Source organism: Pipistrellus hanaki (genome assembly GCF_964339955.1).
Source record: "Pipistrellus hanaki genome assembly, chromosome: 4".
Taxonomy (NCBI): domain Eukaryota; kingdom Metazoa; phylum Chordata; class Mammalia; order Chiroptera; family Vespertilionidae; genus Pipistrellus; species Pipistrellus hanaki.
The window spans coordinates 29,847,661-29,872,821 of record NC_140506.1 but is presented as its reverse complement, the minus strand read 5'-3'; the positions used below and the strand labels follow the sequence as shown (position 1 = coordinate 29,872,821).

General features: G+C 38.1%; 1 protein-coding gene across 1 annotated transcript in view; it reads right to left on the bottom strand.

Moving 5' to 3' along the window:
- Positions 1-2,747: 2,747 nt before the first annotated feature.
- CWC27 (CWC27 spliceosome associated cyclophilin) overlaps positions 2,748-25,161 on the bottom strand; it is a 140,766-nt gene continuing 118,352 nt past the window's right edge. The window contains exons 13-14 of the mRNA XM_084882169.1: positions 22,565-22,668; positions 2,748-3,179 (exon numbers count right to left, since the gene is read on the bottom strand). Coding sequence (XP_084738295.1) covers positions 3,017-3,179; positions 22,565-22,668 — 267 coding nt within the window. The 3' untranslated portion in view covers positions 2,748-3,016. The remainder of the gene's footprint in view (positions 3,180-22,564; positions 22,669-25,161) is intronic.

Sequence of the window (25,161 nt, the reverse complement as noted above, 5' to 3'; positions counted from 1 at the left end):
GGTTGCAGGTTCAATCCCCAGTCAGGGTGCATGTATAGGAGGCAACTGATCAATGTTTCTCTCTCACATATATGTTTCTCTCTCTTCCCCCTTCCTCTCTCTCTTAAAAAAAAAAAAATAATAGAAAACATATCCTCAGGTGAGAATTAAAAAAAAAAAGTTGCAGGAGTTGATTTTCTCTGCTCTCCAGAATGTCTAGCATTGCCACAGACAGTGAACAAGAATGCTAACAGGCTTCACTGCTTCAGGAAAACACCATATGGCAAGACAGAAAAGAAAAATAAGCCCAAATAAATGTCAACTTAGAATAAACTGAAAAAGGCTAACTTCTTACATGTTTTCATGTTTGTTTTTTGTCTTTGAACTGATTTTTTTCTTCTTCAATTCATATGGCCCAAACACGCTGCTGTGACATTTCCAAAGACTTTACTATAAGCACATTTAATATCATACAGGATGGGGCAAAAGTAGGTTTATAGTTGTTTGTATGGAAAACAATACTATAATTAATAAACAATAATAGAACAAATTGCATTTTGCATACGTACAACTACCTTTGCCCCACCTTGTATTTAACAGATAATTAATTACATTCTTAAAAAAATGTTATTGGTATAATTCAGTTAAGTTCAAAGTGAATTTTATTATCATGGTGAAATTCTGCTGATCAGTTTCTAATCTCTGTGGAATTTCAGAACTTTCTGGTCTTTGTGAATAAATAAGGATAAGACACACTTAACCAACCACCAGAGAGTTTAATTTGTCTATTCTTGGGACAATCCCACACTGGTTATGGTGGTGGACACATTTGAGGAAGAATGACAGAGAAACAAATCAAGTGGTAAAAATACATTTCATAATAACTGACAGAGGCTTAGCAAGTTTGGAAAGGAAGTTTTGTTTTGTGAATACCTGTAATAACCAAGGTTACAACTTTGTGATGAGAAGACAGGACACACTTCTAAACACTGGCTTACTGTTTGGTGGTTTTGAGATTAATCGCCCCACAGTTGAGGGGGCTGGCATTTCCCACTACCCTGTCCCTCTCCTCCTCTTTGAAACTTTCTGCTTCCTGAAGAGAACAAAGGGTTCTTGTTAGTATTGGGAGTCCTGTCTTCTCACCTCAGCTTCTAGATATGATAAAAAAAAAAAAAAATGCCGAAACTGGTTTGGCTCAGTGGATAGAGCGTCGGTCTGCGGACTGAAAGGTCCCAGGTTCGATTCCGGTCCAGGGCATGTACATTGGCTGCGGGCACATCCCCAGTAGGAGGTGTGCAGGAGGTAGCTGATCAATGTTTCTCTCATTGACGTTTCTATTGTAGCTCTCTATCCCTCTTCCTTCCTTTCTGTGGAAAATCTATAAAATATATTTAAAAAAAAAAAAGAAAAAAATGAAATATTTCAGGCATACCAACATGTATAGAGAATACTCTAATGAGGATTGAGCACCCACCCTCTACCTTAAGAAATAAAACACTACAGACACAAGGAAGGCTCCCTGTATTTCTTCTGCCTGCTCAGAGGTAACCACTATTTCCATACCTGCTACACATGTGTATATCCTAAACAATATATAATGGTGTGTTGTGCATTTTAAATTTTTGAACAGATGGTCTCCTTTTTCATATTATGTTTAAGATAAGCTAATACACATAGCTGGTTTATTGATCTCCACCACTACAAAGTATTTGATAGTATGGATATACAACACTCATTTATCAATTCTTTGGTTGACGCTTCAGTGTATACTCAGTACAGGTCTCCTTGAGCAATGCGTGGGCATTTCTTTAAGGCACAGACCTAGGATTAAATATTTTGAATCACGGGTAGGCACATCTTTAACGTTAGTAGGTACTGCCAATTCCAAGCACTGGTCACCTGCAGTGAGGCCAGGATCACCTGCAGTGAGTCTCTTTAACAAGCTCTCAGGGGTTCAAAGTTTCGACTTCATTCCTCTGGAAGGGGGGAGGAGCGGGGGAAGGGCAGTGCAGCAAGAATCTGCATTTCTAACATGTCCCCATGTGCTGCTGCTGTAATGTCTGGGACTGTATTTTGAGAACTAGTGTTCTTAGAAAAAGCCTATTGGATGACATTTGAGAGCGAGCGAGCTGATGAGACACTATCTGAAAAGATGTCGCTGGTGAGGTTTTGTGAGGTAACTGAAAGCTAGCCTGTGGTACAATTTTAGCATTCCGATTCTAGGAATAAAAACCTGACTAAATATAGATAATATGTAGTAAATAACCCATGTGAGTGAGTGCCATCAAAGGCTGACTTCTCAATGAGCTGCTCTGCCAGAATGGGGCCCCTGCATGTCTCCTGCGGCTGCTGTGTGAGAAGGCGGGTGGGCAGGTGGCCCGGGTCAGGCAGCCCAGGGTCAGGCCAGGGTGTGCAGTGAGCTGGGCTGACAGTAGTTGATTTCTTGACTGCATCAGTACAACCCAGGTGTTAGCCTTGATGCAGATGTGAGCAGTCACGTGGGCGTTCCTCATAATCTAAGGTATGGGCTACTGAGTCCTACTGATTTGGCTATTTTGAGGTATTTATGTGAAAAAAAATCAATCTTTATATTATATATATATATTTTATTATATTCCAAAGTTAGTATCCTGATGACAGAATGCCGAAGAGGTTTTCCTCAAATATTCTTTTTGCAGGAATTTCTTAGAAAAAAAAATCTCAAAAATGAAGCCTTCACGTATTTTGGGGTAAAAAAGCACAAGTAGGCTTGCACGGTCTGCAAATGGTTAACATGAAAACTGGAAAGAAAGTGATTTTATTTCACATTTAACAATATAAAAGGTCAATGCAGAATAAAAGTATGTTCCAGTAACCCAGAGGATATGTTTGTGTCAGTCCACAATTTATATAACAAGATAACTGGTTTTCAAAACCAGACAAGATGTCAAAAAGACTTCTTCCCATGCCCTCAGTGGTGCTGCTGGGAGCAATGACTGTTGTGAGGTCACGCACTGCAGGCACACTTTCACTTGTTCTGATTGCCAGTCTTCTTCTTCTATCTTCTTTCCTTTTTCTCTCTCATCAGCTTTTTGCTTTCTTCCCTTCTTCTTTTATTCACTGGATTCCGAGGATCATAGATTTCAAATGTGTCCGAGTCCTGCATGCTTGCATCTTTCACTTTTCTGCTTTTATCCTCAAACTGAAGTACATGTGACATCCTAAAGAGGGAGAGAGATGGTCAGTGATGGCAGCATGGAAGTTGAAAGCAGAAATTCTATACTTCCCCATCCTTGGCAAGATGAACTCTAAGGGCACAGGACACGATGGATTTGTTTATAGGTGCTTGTGCCACACGGAAACCAATTTCTCAGAAAACACTTGAATTTGAAAACCGTGTGTGTAGAGTTTGTTCTGCTGGCTTGTATTTCTAGTAGGGAGTGTCGCTGCCTCAGTTTTCACATGGGGTTCTTTTCCTGATGGGAGGTTAAAGACTTCTACACACAGTGTTCCTCAAACTGAACTCCCGAACGTGCTGCCAGCTGCCTTAAAGAGCTTATTTTCTTAGCTAGAGAGAGCCTGGCGGCAGAGCAACACTCCTGACTCCTGACAATAAGCCACCCTATCTGATTTTTGTTTCATTTTGTTTTGAGTAGTTAAATGGATCAAGAAAAGGTAATGTGGTAAGAAAATTCTTGTTCAAATGGTATTATGACTCCCTTTTCTGTGGAGTAGCTGAGTTAAAGAAATATACATATTTTTTCATACAAACAGAAACTAAGCTTTTGGCACAGTTCCGTGGACTAATTTCCTCCTCCTCCTGTTGATTACAACAAATCTAACCACCCTGCTTTCCTGCTTTATCAAATGCTTACTGGCCTTAAAGTATCAACATGTGCTTGACTCATAAGTGGTCATAAGCTGGCTATCCTTAGCCGCAGGGAAACATGTAGGCGATTAGCTCTGTCCCCATTAGGAGGTGTCAGGAATAAATGGGCAAGTCAAAAGACTAGATTTCAGGGCAGTTGGAGGCGTTTGGAAAGAGGAAAGTTCAATTTTTATATGTAAACAAAACTACTGAGGCTTTCCCACTAGGCAGTTAAGCGATTTTTAAAATAGACAGACAAAGCACTTTCCTTTATCACAGAAGATAGGGCCAAATTGCCTATAGGATTAACACTCTGCACGCACCAGCTGTCACTTTCAGATGAAACCCGAATATTATATTAGCTTCTTCCCCCCTGCAGTAGCACACATGCTGGGTGAAGCTTACTTATGTGACAAACTCCTAAGGACACACCCAGATTCTAAAGAATCCTAAGAAGATTCTGGGAGGAAAGTAAAATGTTACAGTAGTAGCGATGCTACAGTTACTCAGGATTCAGTAGCTGCAGTTCACCAGGGCTGACGCATGGGGTCTTACTACCATCCCCACCCCTTTCCCCCAGACAAAGCTGAGTGGAACGCAGGTGAGGATAGTGATAATAATGACTTAAGAGTTTCCTTTGTCTTACTGAGGTAGCTCGCATTTCTACAATTTATAATTAAAATACATGATTTGCATCAAATTCATAACGGAACTCAATAATATAGGGTGTCCCAAAAATGTACACATACTTTGAATAATTGTAAAGGCAGTGCTTATTAAAATATTAAAATTCTAGTTTAGCACTTCTTAGTTGGGATTCAGGAATCTGTAGTTTAACGACTCCACCAGCTGATTCTCATCATGAGAGAAGTTTGGGAAACACTGCTGAACACGCCATCTCACATGGGAGAGAGAACTCCTGGGTTTTTATACCTCCTGTTGCTTTAGTAAGCACCTGATTTAGAAAAACGCATCACAGGGTCCTTGCTTATTTAGAGGGATTCCTCAGAGTCTGATTTTCTTGTGTCTTCAATTTCTTACAGTTCAAGCATTAGCTTATGAGAACAAAACAACCTCCAAATCCCAAAAAAAGGCTGGTTGTTCCAAGGTGACCACTAGAACCAATTTGAAACATAATTACACCAGATTTAATCAATTAATGATGACTTGCCTCGGCCTAAAGCACCTCGGTAAATACTTCAGTAAACACACCTCCGAAGGCCAACTAGTCAGCGACAGCCTAATGCTTCTGAAAGCTGGCCAATCAGTGGCGGACTCACTCCAGTGAACATGCTTCAGAAAACCAGCCAATCACGGACAACCTCTCCTGAATAACGAGCTTCTGAGGCTGATGTCCACTCCTAAGCAATCCCAAACCCAAAAATCTATATAAGGATTTGCAACCAGCTTTGCTCAGAGAGACTGTACCTCAAAGCACAGCTCTTTCTTGCTTCAGGAGGTAGTAAAGTCGGCCCTTTGTTTCACATATTGAGAGGTGGTCTTTCCCTCTGACACGTCTTACAATCTGTGCTGCATTCCCCACAAAGCGCACTGTTTAGAAATCATAAGTGTGCCACCACTGCTGAGGACCAGGTTCAGGAGAGTGGCAAGAGGGTCCTATTAAAGGTCCCTGACCACACGTCAGGGGAGCCCACCCCACACTGCATTTCCGGAAGTGGTGAGTGCTTTCCAAATGACTCTTGTGCAGATGCCTAAGCCACCACCAGAATGTAGCTGGAATCATATGCCCTTTAGAATATTTTATTCAATACTCCTCTCCTATTAATAAAGAGGTAATATGCAAATTGACCCTCACACGATGGCCACCCCACATCATCACAAGATGGCCACCCCCACATTGTAACAAGATGGCTTCCTCCACGTTGTCACAAGATGGCCAGCAGGGGAGGGCAGTTGGAGACCATTGGGCTGGCAGGGGAAAGCATTTGGGGGCAATCAGGCCGGCAGTTGAGGGCAGTTGGGGGCGATCAGGTTGAAAGGGGAGCAGTTAGGTGTCAATCAGGATGGCCATGGAGAGTTAAGGGGACAATCAAGCTGGCAGGCAGAAGTGGTTAGGGGCAATCAGGCAGGCAAGCCAGCAGTCCTGGATTGTGAAAGGGATGTCCAACTGCTGGTTTAGGCCCGATCCCGCAGGGACATCCCCCAAGGGGTCCCAGACTGAAGAAGGTGCAGGCTGGGCTGAGGGAAACCCCTCTAGTATTGATATAAAACATCAAAAGCCACTGTCTTAGTTAACTTATTAACACTTCTCCATATAAGCATTCTTCTATAAAAAAAATTATCGCTTTTTCTGCTCTCCAATACATATGGGTTTTGTGTAAGATCCACTTCTAGTAGGGACTGTCCATGTTTCAAAAATGACTTTGCCAGAATTTGTCAATTAAAGCCATAATAAGGCACTTTCCTCCTTTCTATGCCATAAGAGAATCGCGCAACTATTGGACTGCATTGGCTCTGGTCTAAGAAATGACATCTAGACATGAGAACACAGCACAAAGCCCAGACAGAGAAACAGATTTGCCTACAAATCTGGAAAAACAGAAAGCTGTAAATTAAAGTAGCTGTCTTTTTCAACTGTTTGTTTCAGACACCACTGCGCTAAACAGGTCCAACGTTTTGATTAATAACAAACCTAGACCCAGAGGAAAGAAGGGGCTATCAGCTTACACACTCCTTCAGCTTTAATATCATGATACTTAGCAGGGCTGGTTACTCAGCAATAATATTTAATCTTTAATAGAAATAAAGGCATAATCAAAAATGTTTCACCCATTTATCTTTCAACATGCTTCAATCACTTCATTTTCGAGAGCAAACAAAACAGTTATTATGATTTTCAGAATAATAAACTCCTGACCTATGTACCTCCATAAATCACAGACTGCACGGACTGAAAGCATGCCCACGTTTTACAGCCTCCGGTGAAAATACACATGCAGACTTGTAATACAGACCCAATTCCAGTGCATTGGGTCTGGTAGTTTACAGTCTTGTATGTATCGACAACTCAATACTATCCACATTGTGGCTGGTCATGGCATTGGCCCAATAAGAACAGTGAATGTATTGGAATTACACACTGATCATTTACGTATGAAAAATTTTTAAACTTGTTCACTTGAAGGCAAAGACAGAAATTTAGCTCTTTATTAAAGGTTTTACATAAGCTTAGATTCTCAATAAGAACACTGACTTGAGTGTGTTATAAAAATATGGAGGGTTACCATTGTTACAAAGGCTGTGCTGAACAGGTAAGTGTTTTTGGTCAGAGACTGCGTGGGCTTACAGACAAAAATTAAACAGCTGAGTCTCTTAAAAGAAACCAGACCTTTACTGACCGACCTCAGGAATTTGACAACCAGTTTTTAAACTTCTTACATAGTTGTGAAAAATAGATTAAGATATTACAGCAATTAATAATGGGAAACACATTCTCAGATGTATAGTAAATCAATCAAAATAGAATTCCAATATTAACAATTCACTTCTGACTGAAACGTATTTGAATTATTTATGCTTCTGTAATGAAAATGGCTATGCTTTTCACTGGGAAGTCTATAAACCACTCCTTCTCATTTCCAAGTCTCTCTAATTTAGGAACTTAGCACCCAACCCTTAGAATGTTATAGGTGTCCTAACTGTTCCACACTATTTCTTCTTTTTATAATCTTTCAAAGGTTCCAAAATAACCTTTCCTGCATGTTTCTTTTACAGTGTTCTTTTGGGCAGGAACTATTAGCTATTGCATTGACTGAAATCTCAGCCTAACCCTTAAAACCTTCTAACAATGGAATTTCCTATCTCACCAACCTCCTTTTGTTCATCAGCTCTCAGCATTCTGTAATTGCCTATTTACTTAATTTTGAAAAGGCTGTCAGTTATTCGAGACACCGTGAATCTTGTTCACAGCTGTATCCCCAGTGCCAAGAATGGCGATTGGTGTGAATCAAAGCCTTCAGAACCTTTGTGTCGGCCAGGCCTGCTGGCTGGTACTCACTGGTTTGCTAAATTAACACTTGACCCTCCTTTTGTGGGCAGAGACTGTCTTTTATTTCTCTGATGCACTTATAAAATGTCTCACAGGTTCTGCAGAAAGTCCCATGCTCGGCACAAGCCCACCTTTCCATGACTTAACCCCAGCTCAGCACACAGACCACTGCTTTCCCACTGCACCCCAAAGGTGAGTGCTAGTTTTTACGCGCTGAAGACAGGCCGTTCGTCTTTCCCATTTCCTAGGGCACTAATATAGAGCTAGGTAGGCAATTTCTTTAAAGCAATGTTTCGCAAAGTCTAATCTGAGAGCCCTCCCTACCTCCATGCAGGTTGTACATTGGAATCAACTGGATACCAGGCCTGGCCTTCACCTCCAGAGGTAATGAATCAATTGTTGTGGTTGGGATGGGGACCCAGCATCAGGAAATGAAAATGTTTTCCAGGTGATTTTAAAATACAGCCAAAGTTAAGATTGCAGCACTAGGGTTTAAGAACCTTTAACTTTCAGCCCAGCTGGCGTGACTCAATGGTTGAGCATCAACCTATGAACCAGGAGGTCACGGTTTGATTCCTCCCCAGGGCGCATGCCCAGGTTGCAGGCTCAAACCCCAGTGTGGGGTGTGCAGGAGGCAGCCAATCAATGATTCTCTCTCATTGATGTTTCTATCTCTCCCTTCCTCTCTGAAATCACTATATGTATATGTATATGTATATGTATATGTATATGTATATGTATATGTATATGTAAAAGGACCATTATACTTTCAGATAGAGAGATTTCATCAGCCAGTCTGGATCCTTCAGAGATGAGAACAGATGCTTCCCAGTGACAAACTGCTCACCTACTTGAAGAAGGTACACGGCCTCTGAGCCTATTACTTTAACTGAAGATCTTAAGTGTATTTCCAGGCCTTATAAATGGTTTGAGGATGAGGCAAGGAGCTAGATTCAATTATTCATTCAACAAACAGCATTGGGCCAATGCTGTTTATGTGTGAGACCCAATGTCAGACTCCAGGGACACAAAGCCAAATATGACCCAAGCTCTGCTCTCCTGAAGTGAACAGTCTATTAGGGGATGAACACACAGAAAGACGCCAGGACGAATGCATAGTTTGGAGCTGCCTGCCAAGTGTGAGGCAATAACAATGAAAGCGTCCACTGACATAGTACTGCACATGCTGTCTGGTATTATCTTCAAAAACGCTGTATGGAGTAGACAGGAAAGATGCTATTATCACCCTCACTTCACAAGCAATTTGTGAGGTTCATGGTCAAGAAACTTATAGCTGGCTGATAGTGTCTTCAGAGGTAAACTTTCATCTTGTGAAGATGGACTTAACTTTAGGAATAAATTAGTGTTAACTCAGTGCTAAGTCCTAATGAGAAGGATAAATAAGTCAGAATGGGTAGTTGGTGCTTATTTTAGGATACAAACATTTAAAAATGCAACTATAGAGATAAGAATGATTATTTGTGTGGCTCCCAAGCTGGTATTTAAAGGAATTCCATAAAAGCAGTTCCAAAAATGCCTTGAGCAATGTGGAAGCATCTTTTGGAAAAAGGTGACTCTCTTTAATTATTTTTTTAAATACATTTTTATTGATTTCAGAGAGGAAGGGAGAGGCAGCGAGGGATAGAAACATCAATGATGAGAGAGAACCATTAATTGGCTGCCTAATGCATGCCCTTGACTTGGGATCAAGCCAGCAACTTGGGCATGTATCCTGACCAGGAATCCAACCATGATCTCCTGATTCATAGGCCAGTGCTCAACCACTGAGCCACACTGGCCAGCAGGAGCCTCTCTTTTAGGTGAACACTTGCTTAAAAACAGGGAAGCATTAATTTTCACTGTAAATATTTTATCCCTTATTGCCTATAATTTTTGCTCTCTGTAATCTCATTCCCAGTTTCTCCTAACCTCAAACCCAGTTTCTTCTAAAATGAGGGTACTAGGTAGGGACACCCATTCAGCTGGAGCTCTCAGTGGGGCAGAGCCAAGGCTCATGGCCTGGATCCGTAAGGGTGGAAGTCTGGCAATCTCTCTCAGGCATCAAATTATTAAGGAGTGCCTTGCGCTTAATGGTGATATCCAGGTCTTTTTTGACATATATATAACACACACACACACACACACACACACACACACACAAATACACATACACACACACACATACTAGGGATCTGTTGCAGGAAGATTCCTGCAAGAACAGGGCTTCCTTCCTGCCACCCCCCCCCATCACTTTCCCTGCTGCCTCTGCCCCCCATCCCCACCCCACGCTTTTCCTCCGGCTGCTGCCGCTCCGCCACCCTCCACACTTTCCCTCCTGCAGCCACCTTGCTTTCCGCTTTCCCTCCCTCTTCCTTCTAAGCTATCTTCAGTCTTCACTCCTCCCTCCCTCAGTTTAGGCAAATTAAGCACCATCTTTGTTGGGTTAATTTGCATATTCGATCTGATTGGCGTATGGTCAATTAGCATTTTTCATATATATATATATGCAAGTCTACCCAAGAAAACTGTCCTGTTTTAAATCCTTCAGAGTTTCCTCATTGTCTACATAATCAAGTTGCTTACGTGGCCTCTATGATTTGGCTTTTAGCTCCCATTGTCACCTTCCCCATCACTTTTCATGCATTAGATCAGCGGTTGCCACTGGTGGTACGTGAGGCCCAAAAGGTTGACGACTGCTGCTCTAGACATCTTGAATGATTTGTAGTTTCCTGAACAAAACCTGCTCTCTCCTGCCTCCTGCTGCCTCTTCAGGGTGATACACTTCTCTTCCTATTAGCTGAGGTTGTCATCCCCTCTGGGAACCAGCTCCTTTCCTCTCCTGGCCTGGCCTGCTCTTTTTCCTGTCTTTTTCAGGGTCAGGGCACTCTTCTGTCAGCTCTCTTTTCTCCCTCGCTAGATTGCAGTTGGCTCTGTTTCACTGGCCTTTGTACCAGCCCTGGTCACAATGCTGGGCTAGAAAAATGCCCTCAATAAGTGTTGGCTGAATAAACAGATGTTTCTGGGTAGCCTGTCACCTCTAAAACCTTTGGCTAAAATCCTGGTTTTGTTCATCTTTCTCCTTGGTAGTATTAATACAGAATTCCAAATTATTTACCAGTAATGTTTATAGACCCTTGAGTTTTCCAGGTTGGTAACTATCCTTTTAAACTCTACAGCAGAGAAAAGTTAATACTGTACTCAAAACACTAAATCAAAGTATTTTCATCACCGCTAACTTATGCTATGAAAATCTAACACTTAACTTTCTCAAATGTGCCAGTTAAACTGCCTAATGATTGGCATTTGCCTTCTGTACACTAACTCCCTGTGAGGGATGAGGCGGGAGAGAAACACACACATTGTCCTCAGCCTTCATCTACACGGTTTGTAAGGCCTTGTCATTCTTTATGAAACTGGCATCCATATAATCTGTGTTCAGTATAATGTTCTGATAGCTTCTTACTTCTCTATTCAGTTAGAATTCTTAAGAAACCAAACGAAATAACTCCTGCTATTAAGTTTACCGTTCTGTGGAACTATGGGTTAGAAACTTAAATGACCTGGTTTAATTATTTTTTGGGGGGGGGCGTGGAGCTTGGAAGGAGACATATTTTAGAAACAAAACAGACTTTTAAAAAAAATTCAGCAAGACAAAACAATTTTCAGTTTTGCTCACATTTGACTCTGAAAGACCGCACCTGCTCTGCACCAGAGATGGGCTGCAGTACACTCTGGTGCTTCTGTCCTTAAGAACTTACTCTATGATAAAGGACACATTTAGTGTTTCTTTGTTATTCCTCATGCTACTTATTTTCCACATGTGATCTTTTCCACCTCCTTCCCATGGTCTGTGTCCACTCTCCATTCACAGCCTAGGTGAATTCCCACTTTCTCCTGACTCCCTGGGCCTCAGGACCTGCTCTTGCCTTTGATACTGTGGAAGCTTTTGTGGAATGCAATCAGAAAACCTGGTTTGTGGTACAACACAGCCACTAAGTGTTTCCGTAGGAGAGTCACACAGCTTTTTTAGGTCTCTCTGCCTCCTTATCTGTGATGAGGGGATGGTAACAGGCACCCTGTTTACCTCAGCTCATCTTGCACTTTGTGTGAGTGTGTATTACATACAAACCATGCTTATATAACTATTGATCATCTTTATAATACTCTACTAATTGCATTGCCTTTTTCAAAGTGTTTTCATGTACATCATCATACACACATGACAAACTTCATTCTACTTAACTTTTGAGGCTTACACCTATATTTTAAAATATGTCCCATCTATACTAGACCATAAACCATAGTGCAGAAACTGATTATAATATCAAAGAACTATAAAAATTTTATTATTCCAACTTTTACTAGTATAGTATAACAAATTCACTGTTGTGGGAACTTTTTCTTTGTGGAAAATACAACAATCTGAGAGGCAAAAACATTAAACAACAACAACAAAATTACTTGTCACTCCATAGCTCATCAATAACTACCATAAACATATAGACACATCACTTCATGCACGTTTTCCTATGTATGTCTATACACACAGGTGTATTTGTATATATATTTATATTTTTTAAGGTATCATGACGTATATATTTTATAACTGTTTTTCACACACAACAAACATCTTTTACATGAATAACTATACTTCAACATTGCTTTATCCACTGTGTAGTATTTGATCTTATAATTTACAATCAACCCCATATTATAATTCTTAGGCACAGGACAGAGATGACTGAGAAACAGAAGAGGCTAAAGAGAAGAAAGAAACTATGGAGGAAAAGTAAAAAAGAAATAAGACTCAAGATGGGAAACAGAAACAGTTTATTAAAGGAAGCAAACAAAAAAAAATAGCAGACAAAAATGGCAAAACTCAGAATAAATATTTAAAATTTACAAGAAAAATAGGAACAAAATTTAAAATATTTGAACAAACAGAAATAAGTATAGGGATATAGAGCATTAGGTAAACCAAACAGAGAGGAAAATGGCACTGGCCTTTGAAAGGAGAACAGGAGATGAAAACGGGCAGATTTTCCTTTACTGCTCACCATTCACAAGGGAAAACCTCCTTGGTTCTGGACTTTGAACGAATGTTAGTATTTTCCTCTCAGCTTGAGGTTTTGAAAAGCACACTCTTCAAAATGACTTGTTTTCCTCAGTTAAAAAGAAAAAAGAAGCCCTCCTATTATAGTGTCTTTAATAAATGCTGAGTATTGTTGGAGTAAATGCAAAAGATGTAATTTTCAAAACATCTTCAGCAACATGGGAATGCATTTTCTCTGCTTTCTTGCCTATCTAACATACTGACAGACAGCAGGACACAGTTGGGAAGGCTTAAGAGCCTTTCCAGAATAAATGAGTAATATGCATTCTTACACCTGCCCTTGGTTTAAACAACTGTTCAGCCAATAACATAAGCGATGGCCAGGGAACTAACAAAGGCACATAGGGAAGGTAGGGTTCCCAATCAAACAGGCCTGGTAAGCAGCAGGGGGACATGGCTACCTGCCTGTCTCTGAAACAAATCCCTCAACGTAACAGAAACTTATTTCAGGGCACACTAAATGAAAGTAGAGTCAATACAGAAGAGTTTTCTTCATCCAGAAGAAAAATGGCAGAAACAGAGGAAGAGTCAGGGACTGAATGGAGAGCTTAGAATAAAAATAATCACCTTTCCAGGATCAGCAACTCTGACAAGATTTACTTATGAAAGAACCACATTGGTCTCCCGCAGCACTTTATACTCCTTTATAAAATGAACACACCAACTAGAATATCTGGTAGATAATCACATTCCTTCTTAATTCATTTTATCACTACCTTAGTACTTGGCTCAGAGAGAGGAATAAAAGTAAAACATAAATATTATGCTGAGCTTATAATTCTATGCTCTTCGAAGTGATATTATTTTGCTTTCTATTTAAATTATATTTATAATTGATGTCTACTCCCCTTTTTATTCAGTTCTAGCCTCAAGGAAAAAAACACACCAATTTCATTAATGAGGAATTACTGTTCACTGTAAAAGTCTCAAATCTAAAGTTTATTTTATTTCAGAATATTAGGAATTATGATAGAAATTTAGGTTAACCATTGCAAGGTATTATGGGTTAATTAAGAAAAGGTAAAAGACAAACAAAAACACACAAAACAAAAAAAAATTATAGAAATAGTGGAAACTCTAATCATCATTATGATGGATCTACTGATAGTAGTCAAATCCAGAGGAATAAATTCTAAAAAATATCAATGACAACCTTGTAGACAAGAACAACAAAACACTGAGCACTGATTGTTCCAGACATTCTGCTAAATCATTTAAAAATAGCATCCCATTTAATCCACAAACTAACCCACCGGGAGGCTCTATTATTATCCCCCGTTTACAAATTAATGAGCAGGGTTAGAAAGGTTATATAATTTACCTGAGATCACACAAGACAGTAAATTTCCAAGTTGGGATTCAGATTCAGGCCTGACTCCAAATCCCATACTCATAACTACTATTTATATTACTATGAGAAATGATGGGTAAATGTGGCAGGAACTTCTTGTTCAAGTTAAGCAAACTTTTAATAACTTTTATTTTTATTCTTCAAATAATACAAGGATTATAATATTAGGGATATAGACTTAACATCTTCCATGATTTAAAGAGAGCTAGACAATTTTTTACCAAGAGTTTGACCAAGTCCTGAAGTCACTTGTCTAGCATTATTAAAAACAACAACACTACTTTATTTGAAAATATGAAAAATATACAAGCTAGCTCAGGTAGAGAAACTGGTACAATATAAAATCACAAGAAATAATGTCGTAAAAACAAAACAAAACAAAACAAAACAAAACAAAAAAAACAGAATTAAACTGTTGAGCCAAGAATAATTGATTATTTCTGAATTCTACAACATGAGGCTATGACCGTAACCTTTAGTTACTTAACCTTTCTGTGACTCAGATTCTTCCCATATCACTTGGGCATCAGAACAATACCTAGCTTATAGTTCAAAAAAGATTAATTGGTGTTTCTTAAATGTTCCCTAAAAGTTGGCTTCTTACTATAACTTTTATTTCTACTAAAAAAAAAGCACTCAAGCCCAATATTTTACCTATCACAATCAACTGACTTATCTGCACATAAGGAACAGAACAATATTATTACAGGTCATGTATTATCTGCATTAATACAGGAAGGAGAAGGGATAATAACAATTCAAAATAGCGGGCAGTAGAAAGATTATTAACGGATGTCTTTGGAAAAGGATTTTGTGGTTTGTATTTATATGTGGCCATCCTAGGTATCCTGGAATCCACATCATATAACATAAAAGTTAAGAGGTTGCCTTTATTCTATGACTTTGTTAATCCTTTGTGTTTTGGTTCAGTACCAGAGAGATGGGGAAAAAAAATCTGATCAAATGTCTCATAAAAACATTTATATACCTCTAGCCAAAAATGGCAATCAAATCCTAGATTTTTTGTTCTTTGTTATTCCTCATACTATTTATTTTCCACATGTGATCTTTTCCATCATATTGAAGGTAGGGCATTTGTCTAAAGAGTATTTCCTTTTTGGCACTAGGGCTGTAATTCAGGTAGTGGCCACCTGTTAAATAATGGGGCCTTTTTATTGATTCTACGGTCAACTGTCTAAGCTTTTTCCAGGTGTGGTTAACTAACACAAAATAATTATAGTACATTATTCAGCCAATTAAGCTTTTAAAGTAAAAATATGTGTTGAACAATAAAGGTCCAACTTGCTCACCAGATATTATGTAGTATTATATTGCTACAATAATTTAGCAATGAGGGATTGACACAGGGATAGACAGAAAAATTCGTGTAGGTAATAAAACTGGCTGAAACATATACATAAGAACTTACTCTATGATAAAGGACACATTTAGTATCAGTGGGGAAACTCAAGATTATTCAATTATGGTGGTTAGCAATTTAGAAAAAAATAGAGTTATAATATTTATCTAATGTAATAACACCAAATCAATTCCATGTGGATTAAAAATGTCAAAATAAAGTAAAAACAAAATCATAAAAATACTATAGGTATTTATATATTCCTGGGATTAAAAAGAGATAGAGAATGGTACTGGGCAGAAAACATGAAGAAAAAGATTGCCAGATTTGGCAATGCAGATTTAAAATTCCATGTTAAACATAAAACAAAACAATAACCTCCATAAAGAAATTGTAAGGCAATGACAAACTTGTAAAAATATTTTTAAAAAGATATCCTTAATATTTAAGCTTTTATAAATCAAGAGATATGTAATTACATTAGACTATACAATTAACAACCACAATCACAACAATAATAAAATATAAATCGTCAATTAAAACATTTTTAAAGTTCAACTTTACTGGTAAACAAAGAAATACAAAATGATATATGGTAGAAAATGGCAAAGAATAGTATATCTATATTGGTTATCTGTGATATGACACATACATGCTCATATAATACCTAGAATAAGGAAAAATAAGTAACTTCATTTATTGCTGGAACAGGTAAAAGGGATTCAACTTCTGGAATGCAATCTAGCAAAAATGTCATCAAAGGCATACTTGAGCTGACAGAAGCTGGAGTGGCTGAGGGAGGGGGCTGGCTGAAGGGAAAGCTCTGGGTGATGAAGAAGTTCTAGATCTTGGTTTGGTGGTGTTTACATGGGTGTATATAATTGTCAAAACTCATCAAGATAAACAGATACAAATTATGTATTTTCTTTTTTGTTTTTAAATATGTTTTTATTAGTTTCAGAAAGGAAGAGAGAGAAACATCAATGACGAGAATCATTGGTTGTCTGCCTCCTACATGCCTCCTACTGGGGATTGAGCCCACAACCTGGGCATGTGCCCTTAACTGGAATTGAAATCATGACCCTCCAGTCCACAGACCAATGCTGTATCCACTGAGCCAAACCAGCTAGGGCCAAACTATGTATTTTCTTAAAATTAAGTTATACTTAAAAAAAAAAAAAAAAAAAAAAGCACACACTTGACTCAGCAGCTTTACTTCCTTTAGCCTAAGGAAATATGATAATAGTGAATCTGCAAAAATATTTAACTAGTGGACTATTCACTGATGAAGGCTTATAACAAAAGATTGGATGAATTTTTCCATTCTTGGAAAAAGTGTAGATATAAATATATGAGGTTGGATTAAAAAAACATTAATCATGATTATGAACACAACTTAGGTTATTTGAAAAATCAATATGACATTTAGTATTAATTTCATCTAATAATTCTATAAAAGAAAATGACACATTGCTTAAAACTGCCTTTAGCTCAGCAGTGTGGCTCAGTAGTTCAGCGTCAACCTATGAACCAGGAAGTCATAGCTTCATTTCCGGTCAGGGCATGTGCTTGGGTTGTGGGCTCCATCCCCAGTAGGGGGTGTGCAGGGGAGCAGTAGATCAATGATTCTCTCTAATCATTGATGTTTCTATCTCTCTCTCCCCCTTTCTCCTTCCTCTCTGAAATCAATAAAAGTATATTTAAACAGAAAAACAAACAAGAAATTGCCTTTAAGGAGACACAGATAACTGCATAGAAGTTATGCATCTCTGTTCACTAAATTTCACCTGGAATCTTACTACTTTGCTTTCTATCATGTTTGAAGCATCATTTAACTTGCAAAGATGGTTTAAGTGCCAGAGTGCTTACTGATAACATCTTAATTGCCTGTGTACAATGGCAACTTCCATCCTGTACTTACAGGCTTTGCTGTTATCTGGAACAATCATGGTGAAACGACTTTTACTATATTGTGCTAATCCCCAGAACCCTTGCTCTTTAAACTTTCTTTCCAATAGAAATAAACCACTTATGCCAGGTAGCTTTTATCTGTTCCAAAAATGATGGCTAAATTTATATTCACTAAACTTTGAGCCTCAGCATTTTATTATCTCAATTCAGCTAAACATCATGCCTTACTATACTTTTCTCTTTTTCTCCAGAAACAGATTTTTAAAATAGAACCATCGAGCTCTAGCAAATTTAATGAATATACTTACATTCCTTCTAGGTCACAGATAACCTTATCTGAATTCACATTCACGCTTTCTTTATGTATTTTTCTTTGAGGTTTTTACAAGAGGACTGTATAACTAACATACTGCCAATTTAATTTAGAATGTTTAGTTTGTGTTGCTTGAGTAATTTGTCAAGCCTTAATACTACCCTAGTCCCACACACCCACCTCCCTTTCTCACACCTAATATTTCCTGAGCATTTCCTTAGAGTCAGGCACTACGTTGACTACATTACATGAATTATCTCACTTAATTCTAATAATAATTCTGATATAGGCGCTATCTCCACTTTATAGGTGAAGAAATGGAATCTTACAAGAGAGGTTGCTTGCTCAGGCCATTCAGTAATCATTGTCGGAGCAGGGATTTGAATCCAGGAAGTCTGGTTTGCCAGCCCACTTTATAATTAGGAGATAGTTCAATATGTGGGATTACAGAGGGTCCCCCAGGATAGTGCTTTTCTTTAAAGGAATGCGGAAAGTATCCCAGAGATGAGAATGGTAATATATTCTGTAACCAGCTCCAGAAGACAGATATTGTTTAGAATTAAAGGTCTCTAAAAGTCAAGTTGAGTTTTCAAAGGCAAAGCACCTTACTTAAGTCTTGAGATACTAACTGCCCTAAAAGCAAGTCATAGAAATATATTTACTTGGGAGTATAAATTGGAATGACATTTTAGGAGGGCCATTTGAAAATACTTTGCAGAAGCCTAACATGCATATTCACTAAGTATTTCAGTTTTAGAAATTTATCCTGAAGAAACTGGCAATGACAAAGATAGGAGAATGTTTATTACAATGTTGTGTACAACAAAAAAAGAAAAAAACTGGAAAGAGCCTAAATATCCAACAACATGAAGTTGATCAAGAACATTGTGGTTCATCATATTTTGGAATACTAGATGGCCATAAAAACAAAATATTAAAATTATATCATAAAATTATATATGGCAAGGAAAAGTATTCACTATATATTGCTGAGGGGAAAAGCAAGTTATAAAGTTGTAGTATTATATGATCACATTTCTGCTTAAAATATGTCTCCACATAAAAATATCTGGAGGGGTATATACATGTATAAATTAATGGTATTTATTATTGAGTTTTAGATCACATGTGATTTTTATTTACTTTTTTGGGGGGGAGGAATCTGGTTTTCCTTATATAATAAAAAGATTAAAATGTTTACTAAAGGCAACCATGCAATTGCTTGTTAGTGCTTTTCTGACTCATACAATGCTGAGTACTATAGACACTATGGGAGAGTGGTGAGGGCAGATAGAGAAAGAGGAGGCAAACAGACCTCCCTTGTGCATTATTTTTCATGTCCATTTGCTGTAAAGCTTTAGGTTACTCTTAGACTTAACTATCTGGAAAGAATTTTTAATGGCACATAGTAGTGAGTAGTTAAGACTCACAGGATCCCAATATCCTCCCTTAGATTTAATTTTTCTCCTCTTCCTGGAATGCTGATTTTGTTGCGTAAGGAGCAGGTGGCTTTCTTTTTTATAAGTCTCTTGACTGCCTTGTCAGACACAGCTCTCTCAAAACTTTTTTGGGAGCTAACCAAGCTTTATCTAAACAAACCCAAAATGACATATGGACCTCATCCACATGGTCATATGAATCCTTTGGCTGATGACTCCAGACATGTATCTAATCGGTTTTATAAAATCCATGCTTGGAGAAGGATTCTATATGAAAGTGCAACGCCGTGAGGAGAAGGAATGTAGTGGCAAACAGGCCCTTGCTGCTACTCTGGTATCTGGTGCCCATCACTGCCACCAAGTACTGGCAGTATATATCCCAACAAAGAGAAGAATCCTAATAATTTTGAGTGAAAACTTTCTATCATGCATTTCAGCTTAGTTCTACTAATAACACTTCTTTAAATGCCTTGCTAGACAGTGAAATCTGGGAATAATTATCAAACACCATATATAGTGTTTACAATAGAATCATATTTCTTTTCTTTCTCTCCCCCGCCTACATTTTTTTTTTTTGCATAAAAAATAGAATGCTGCTGAATGGTACCCAAATGTCTGTTGTATACTATGCCAATACAGCAGCCCAGCCAAAAATGCAAATAGAACAGTTTGCCAAGTAAAAGAAAACATAACAAATTGGTAATGGTTTCTATCTTGACAGAAAATGAAAATGATCCCTCAATGTGTGGTCACTCATGCGGACACATAAAAATGTCTCAGAAGCAATCATTTTACCTCAGATAACAGACCCTGACAGTGCTACAGCACTGGCTGACTTTCACTTCTGAGAAAAGCGGCAACCGTGACCTACAAAATACTCTGGGAGCTGTGTAATTTATGCATAACACACAGGCACATGCCATATACTCCTAATATTTGCTATAAATCATTGTGAATATAAGAATTCTTTTCTGAGTGCAATGTACTTTACAAGAGATGATCTAAATCACCAGAGACTTGATAAAGCCAAACTGGTTTATTTATGAACAGAAACTATGTTGTTGCTTATCAGGCTACAGAATTTCAATAGTCTATATTTCAATAAGAGGGCATTATATAGGGGACCAAGGCATTACATATGATTCTGTATAGTGCCTTGAATACTAAAGGCATTTTATTAGATATTAGAGAAAGCAAATACCAAAAAAAAAAATGTGCAGGTACATAGTGCACAGTACTGATTTTCTGTTTTGGAGGCTGCAATTATAAGCAGAAATGAACCCCGGAAGACATGGTAACGGCTCCTTAATATGTTTGCTTTCCCTTTGCCACTTATTTTTGTTCTCTGAGAACTGGCCAACATCATTGACCAGTGATCTCCCCCTATGTAGTGAAGTTTCCCCATCTGTTTAATTTTCTAATGAGCATGTAAGAACAGTGGTTGTATTGTGAAAGCACATCAAAAACAATAATGACACTTAAAAACACTAATTGATATCTGAAGCTAACGAGGAATTAAACATGAGAAAATACTGCACCAAAGGGGCGAGGGGGAACCTTGGGAAGATAAATGGTCCTGCCAAGTTGAAAGTAAATTTGAGTCCTGTGGGTTCTGAGTTTCAAATGGAACTTCTGGGTTTAAATTTGTTGGTGACTTTCCTGTTCAATAAAAAAGGACTTAAATGGCTTATAAAAAGTTTAAAAAAAAAAATTATTGGGCATCAAACTGCTCTTACAAAACACCCTCTTGATGAGTTAAGTGTAAATGAATCAGAAACACATGGATCATATTTCCTTAAAAAATGCATATGGATTCAAAAATAAGGGGAAGAGGACTTGGCAAAAACATTTTTTTGTGTGTGTGGTGACTGAACCCAAAACATTTGAAAAATATTTTGAGACATTCATGGAATCCAAACTAGAACTAAACCTATTCAGTCATATAAAGAACAGAAAGTTCTACGCTATGCAATGTGCATTTATCTCTATGGGTTAATCAACACTCACTGAACCTTCGCCTCTGTCATAGAATTATGGGAGGAGCCAGCTTCTGTCTTTAAGCAACTTAGAATTTAAGTATAAACAAATATGTAAGTAATACAAACCTATTAAGAGAGACATAGGGCTTAAAAAAAAAAAAATGGCACCACAACTGAGATCAAACAGAAACCATATATAGAGAAATATACAAGTACTTGCAGAGTCCTGGGGTAGCTAGGATTCATTGCATTCAAATCATCATCCCCTCAGCCCTTTTGACTCAAGTTATATATAGCTGCTGAGTCTTATTTGCTTAAATGTTTTCTTAATGAGTGTTTTTATGTCTTTTTTAATGTGTGTCCCAGCCTCTTTACTCCACCCTCCAGATTTGTGAGTGCGCCACAAATCTTGCTGACTGGTTTCCTGGAGGATGGGAGTGCGGAACAGAGTTTTGAAATAGGGGAGAGATGCTGTTTGGCAGAGAGGGGTGCGGCTCCGATTCTGGGTTGGGGTAATGGCACATGTGACAGTTCAGAGGCTCCAGCGATGAATCATGTGTGGGGGTGACCTGCTGGCTTGCTTGCAGCAATGTGCCTGAGCCAGGGTGCAGTGGGAGATGGAGGCAGTAGGTGTGGGGAGGCTAATATACTACATGTGAAGTCAACTGCAGGGCAGAGGAGTGTGATAAGGGAAAACACAATTCTTATTTATTTATTTTTTTCCTTTCTTTTTGCCAGCATAGGATAAAGTGCTAAGCATAGGAGGCATTTAAGTCATTAATTCCTTTATTTCTTATCAGTGTCTTAAACAGCTGAAAAATATCCAAAGAAAAAAATAAGTTAACTATGCATATATTGCTAGGATCCTGTAGGTAATAAATTAAGAGGAACTTGTAGGATTATGAAATGGAATAGTGATTTCTAAAACGTTTGTGGGAAAGTATAAAAACATTAATGATTTAAAATCTCTTAAGGCTGTTTGTTTAGTTGTTTAATGTGAGTCTTATCAATAGTAGATAACGTAGGGCAGGGATAGGGTCCTATATATCTTGTGTATTTTGCACTGGTTAGCACAAAGCTGGGACCACAGCAGGCACTCAATAAATGCTTAGCAAAGTGAAATGGAGTAAAGGGTGATAAGGCCCTACAACAATGAGGGTATGACTGACGGCAAAGTCTGAAAGCAAAGGGATGATGTAGCGGAAGTGTCTCTGCTCTGAGCCTCTTTGTTTCTGGTGAACAAAAAGAAATCAAAGCCCTTACCATCCTTCATCATCTTCTACTTCCATTTCAGGAACGTTGTTTTCAGGAGTTTCAGCAATTGCTTGCGTGAGTTTAGATTTAAACTGGTTCAGCAGCGCAAGGGTCTGAAATAAGAATACATTTTTTGATAAGAATAAATATAACTTTCGAAAAGACACTCATATTTGTTAGAAAAAATATCCTACCAGGATGCAAACTTTACTTTTGAAGGAAAATAACAAAACTGCCTTCCTGCTGCAATAGTGATTGATATTCACAATCCCTGGCATTACCTTATTTGCATCTGCACTGACATTTTACCTCAGAGATACATGATTATTTTCTTACTTGGAGAACATAAATTTGCTTATATAGAAGACACTTAAATTTTCTCTTGCATGCTTATTACTAATAATTAGCTTTTTACTGTGCACAAGACAGGGAGGTACTTCATTAATATATCTATAATGATAAAAGTGTAATATGCTAATTAGACCAGGCAGCTGGACATCTTTCTGGACAATTTTCTGGACAACCTTCCGGATGAAGCTGGGGCTGCAAGGGCCAAGGCAAGTAGCTGTGGCTGTGAGGTCCAAGGCCCTCGCATGAATTCATGCACTGTGCCTCAAGTGTAACATAATAAACAAAACACTAACAAATAGTATTTTTCATTGAACAATTTCCTAAAAATGTAAAAAAAAGTAACAACACTGGAGAAGGTAAAATAAATGGACACATTCACTTTGGAAAGATGGATGCATTGGAGATATCTTTAGAAACTATTTTTATGTACTAAAAACTCTAAGATGATCATTCCCTTTGATTCAATAATTCCAACCCTGGGAATACATAGAGAAAAAATACTCCGAGACACAGAAAATAGCTTATGTGCATTCCAGCAACAGTCACCCAAGTGGGAAAATGGAAATTTCAAATGTCTATCAATAAAGAACTAGATAAATTTCGCAAAAAGCAATGACTATGCTATTAAATTCTATACATTCTATTGAATATATAAATTCTAAGCATTTCATTCTATTGTTAAGTGAAAGAAGTATGATACAAATATCATGTGTAGTATGATTTTTTAAAAAAGGGATCATTCCTTTGATTATCGTTTGGCTCCTTTGCCCTTTGTGAATGAGCAGAAATAAGTGCTTACAATTTGATAATTCTATTGTCTCCGGGCAGTACTTTAACAGTCTACTCCAAAATTTGAGCAGAGAAAAGAAGTTAGGAAAAAGTTTTTTATTCTACAATTTAAAAAAGAATATAATTAGAAACAGGATAAAGTATTATCCATATTAAAAAATCAAGTATATAATTAAAATATTGATACATGGAATTCAGTACCAAAATACATTTCATAAAGAAAAAGTTATATGATAGTTCGATATGTGAATAACAGGTATAGTAAGGAGTCACAGTAAATTGTAAGGCTCCAGAGTTTATCTGCTAAATATCACTGACACCACAGTTCATGAAAAAATTAAATTGGTTTTACTGGTCTAGAATCTAAGCTTAATGAAGACAGGTTGTGACAAAATAAATGCAAAGGCAGTATTGCTAAAAAATGATAGTGAAATGCGCTTTATATGTTTCACAAGATTTAATGCCCACATAAACAACAGCTGAAAATATACAAATCACCATAATTGTTGAATGACATGATTTTGAGAGAAAAACTATAAAGTCCTGTAGAATAGCCTCATGGACGTTCTGAGGGCTGCCTGGTGGGTTCGGGTTTAGATATTTTATCTATCTCTAGAATAGTAATAATAGGACTAAGCTCTTTTTAAAAAAAAAAAAATATTTTTATTGATTTCAGAGAGGAAGGGAAAGGTGAGAGAGATAGAAACATAAATAATGAAAATCATTGATTGGCTGCTTCCTGTATTCCCCCTACTGGGGATCAAGCCCACAACCCAGGCATGTGCCCTTGGCTGAAATCGAACCTGGGACCCTTCAGTCCGCAGGCTGATGTTCTACCCACTGAGCCAAACTAGCTAGGCAGGACTAAATTCTTCAAACGTTAACAGATAAAGAAAGCATCTCTTGTTTTTAAACCTTATTTATTAAAATAAATCTATTTTTATTGTATTTTGTTTACTGTAGAAATATTAGAAAATAAAGAGTAGCAAAACAACAATATTATACAACTACTCAGAATAACCATTGCTGACATTTTGGTATATATTCTTCAAGGTTTTTTATGTGTTTCTATGCTTAAATACCTATATCTATCTATACTAATAAAAAGGTAATATGCAAATTGATCAGGATGTCCTCACAGTAATGACCAACAACAGGCTGTGTGGGGCGACCAGGCCAGCAGGGGGGGCAGTTGGGGGTGACCAGGCCAGCAGGAGGGGGTGGGGGGACAATAAGGGGTGACCAGGCTGGTTGGGGGACAGTTGGGGGTGACAGGGCTGGTACGGGGGGCAGTTGGGGGCGATCAGACAGGCAGACAGGTGAGCAGTTAGGAGCCAGCGGTCCTAGATTGTGAAAGGGATGTCCAACTGCCAGTTTAGGCCCGATCCCCGAGAGGTCCCAGATTGGAGAGGGTGCAGGTTGGGCTGAGGGAACCTTCCCCCATGCACTGGGCCTCTAGTATTATA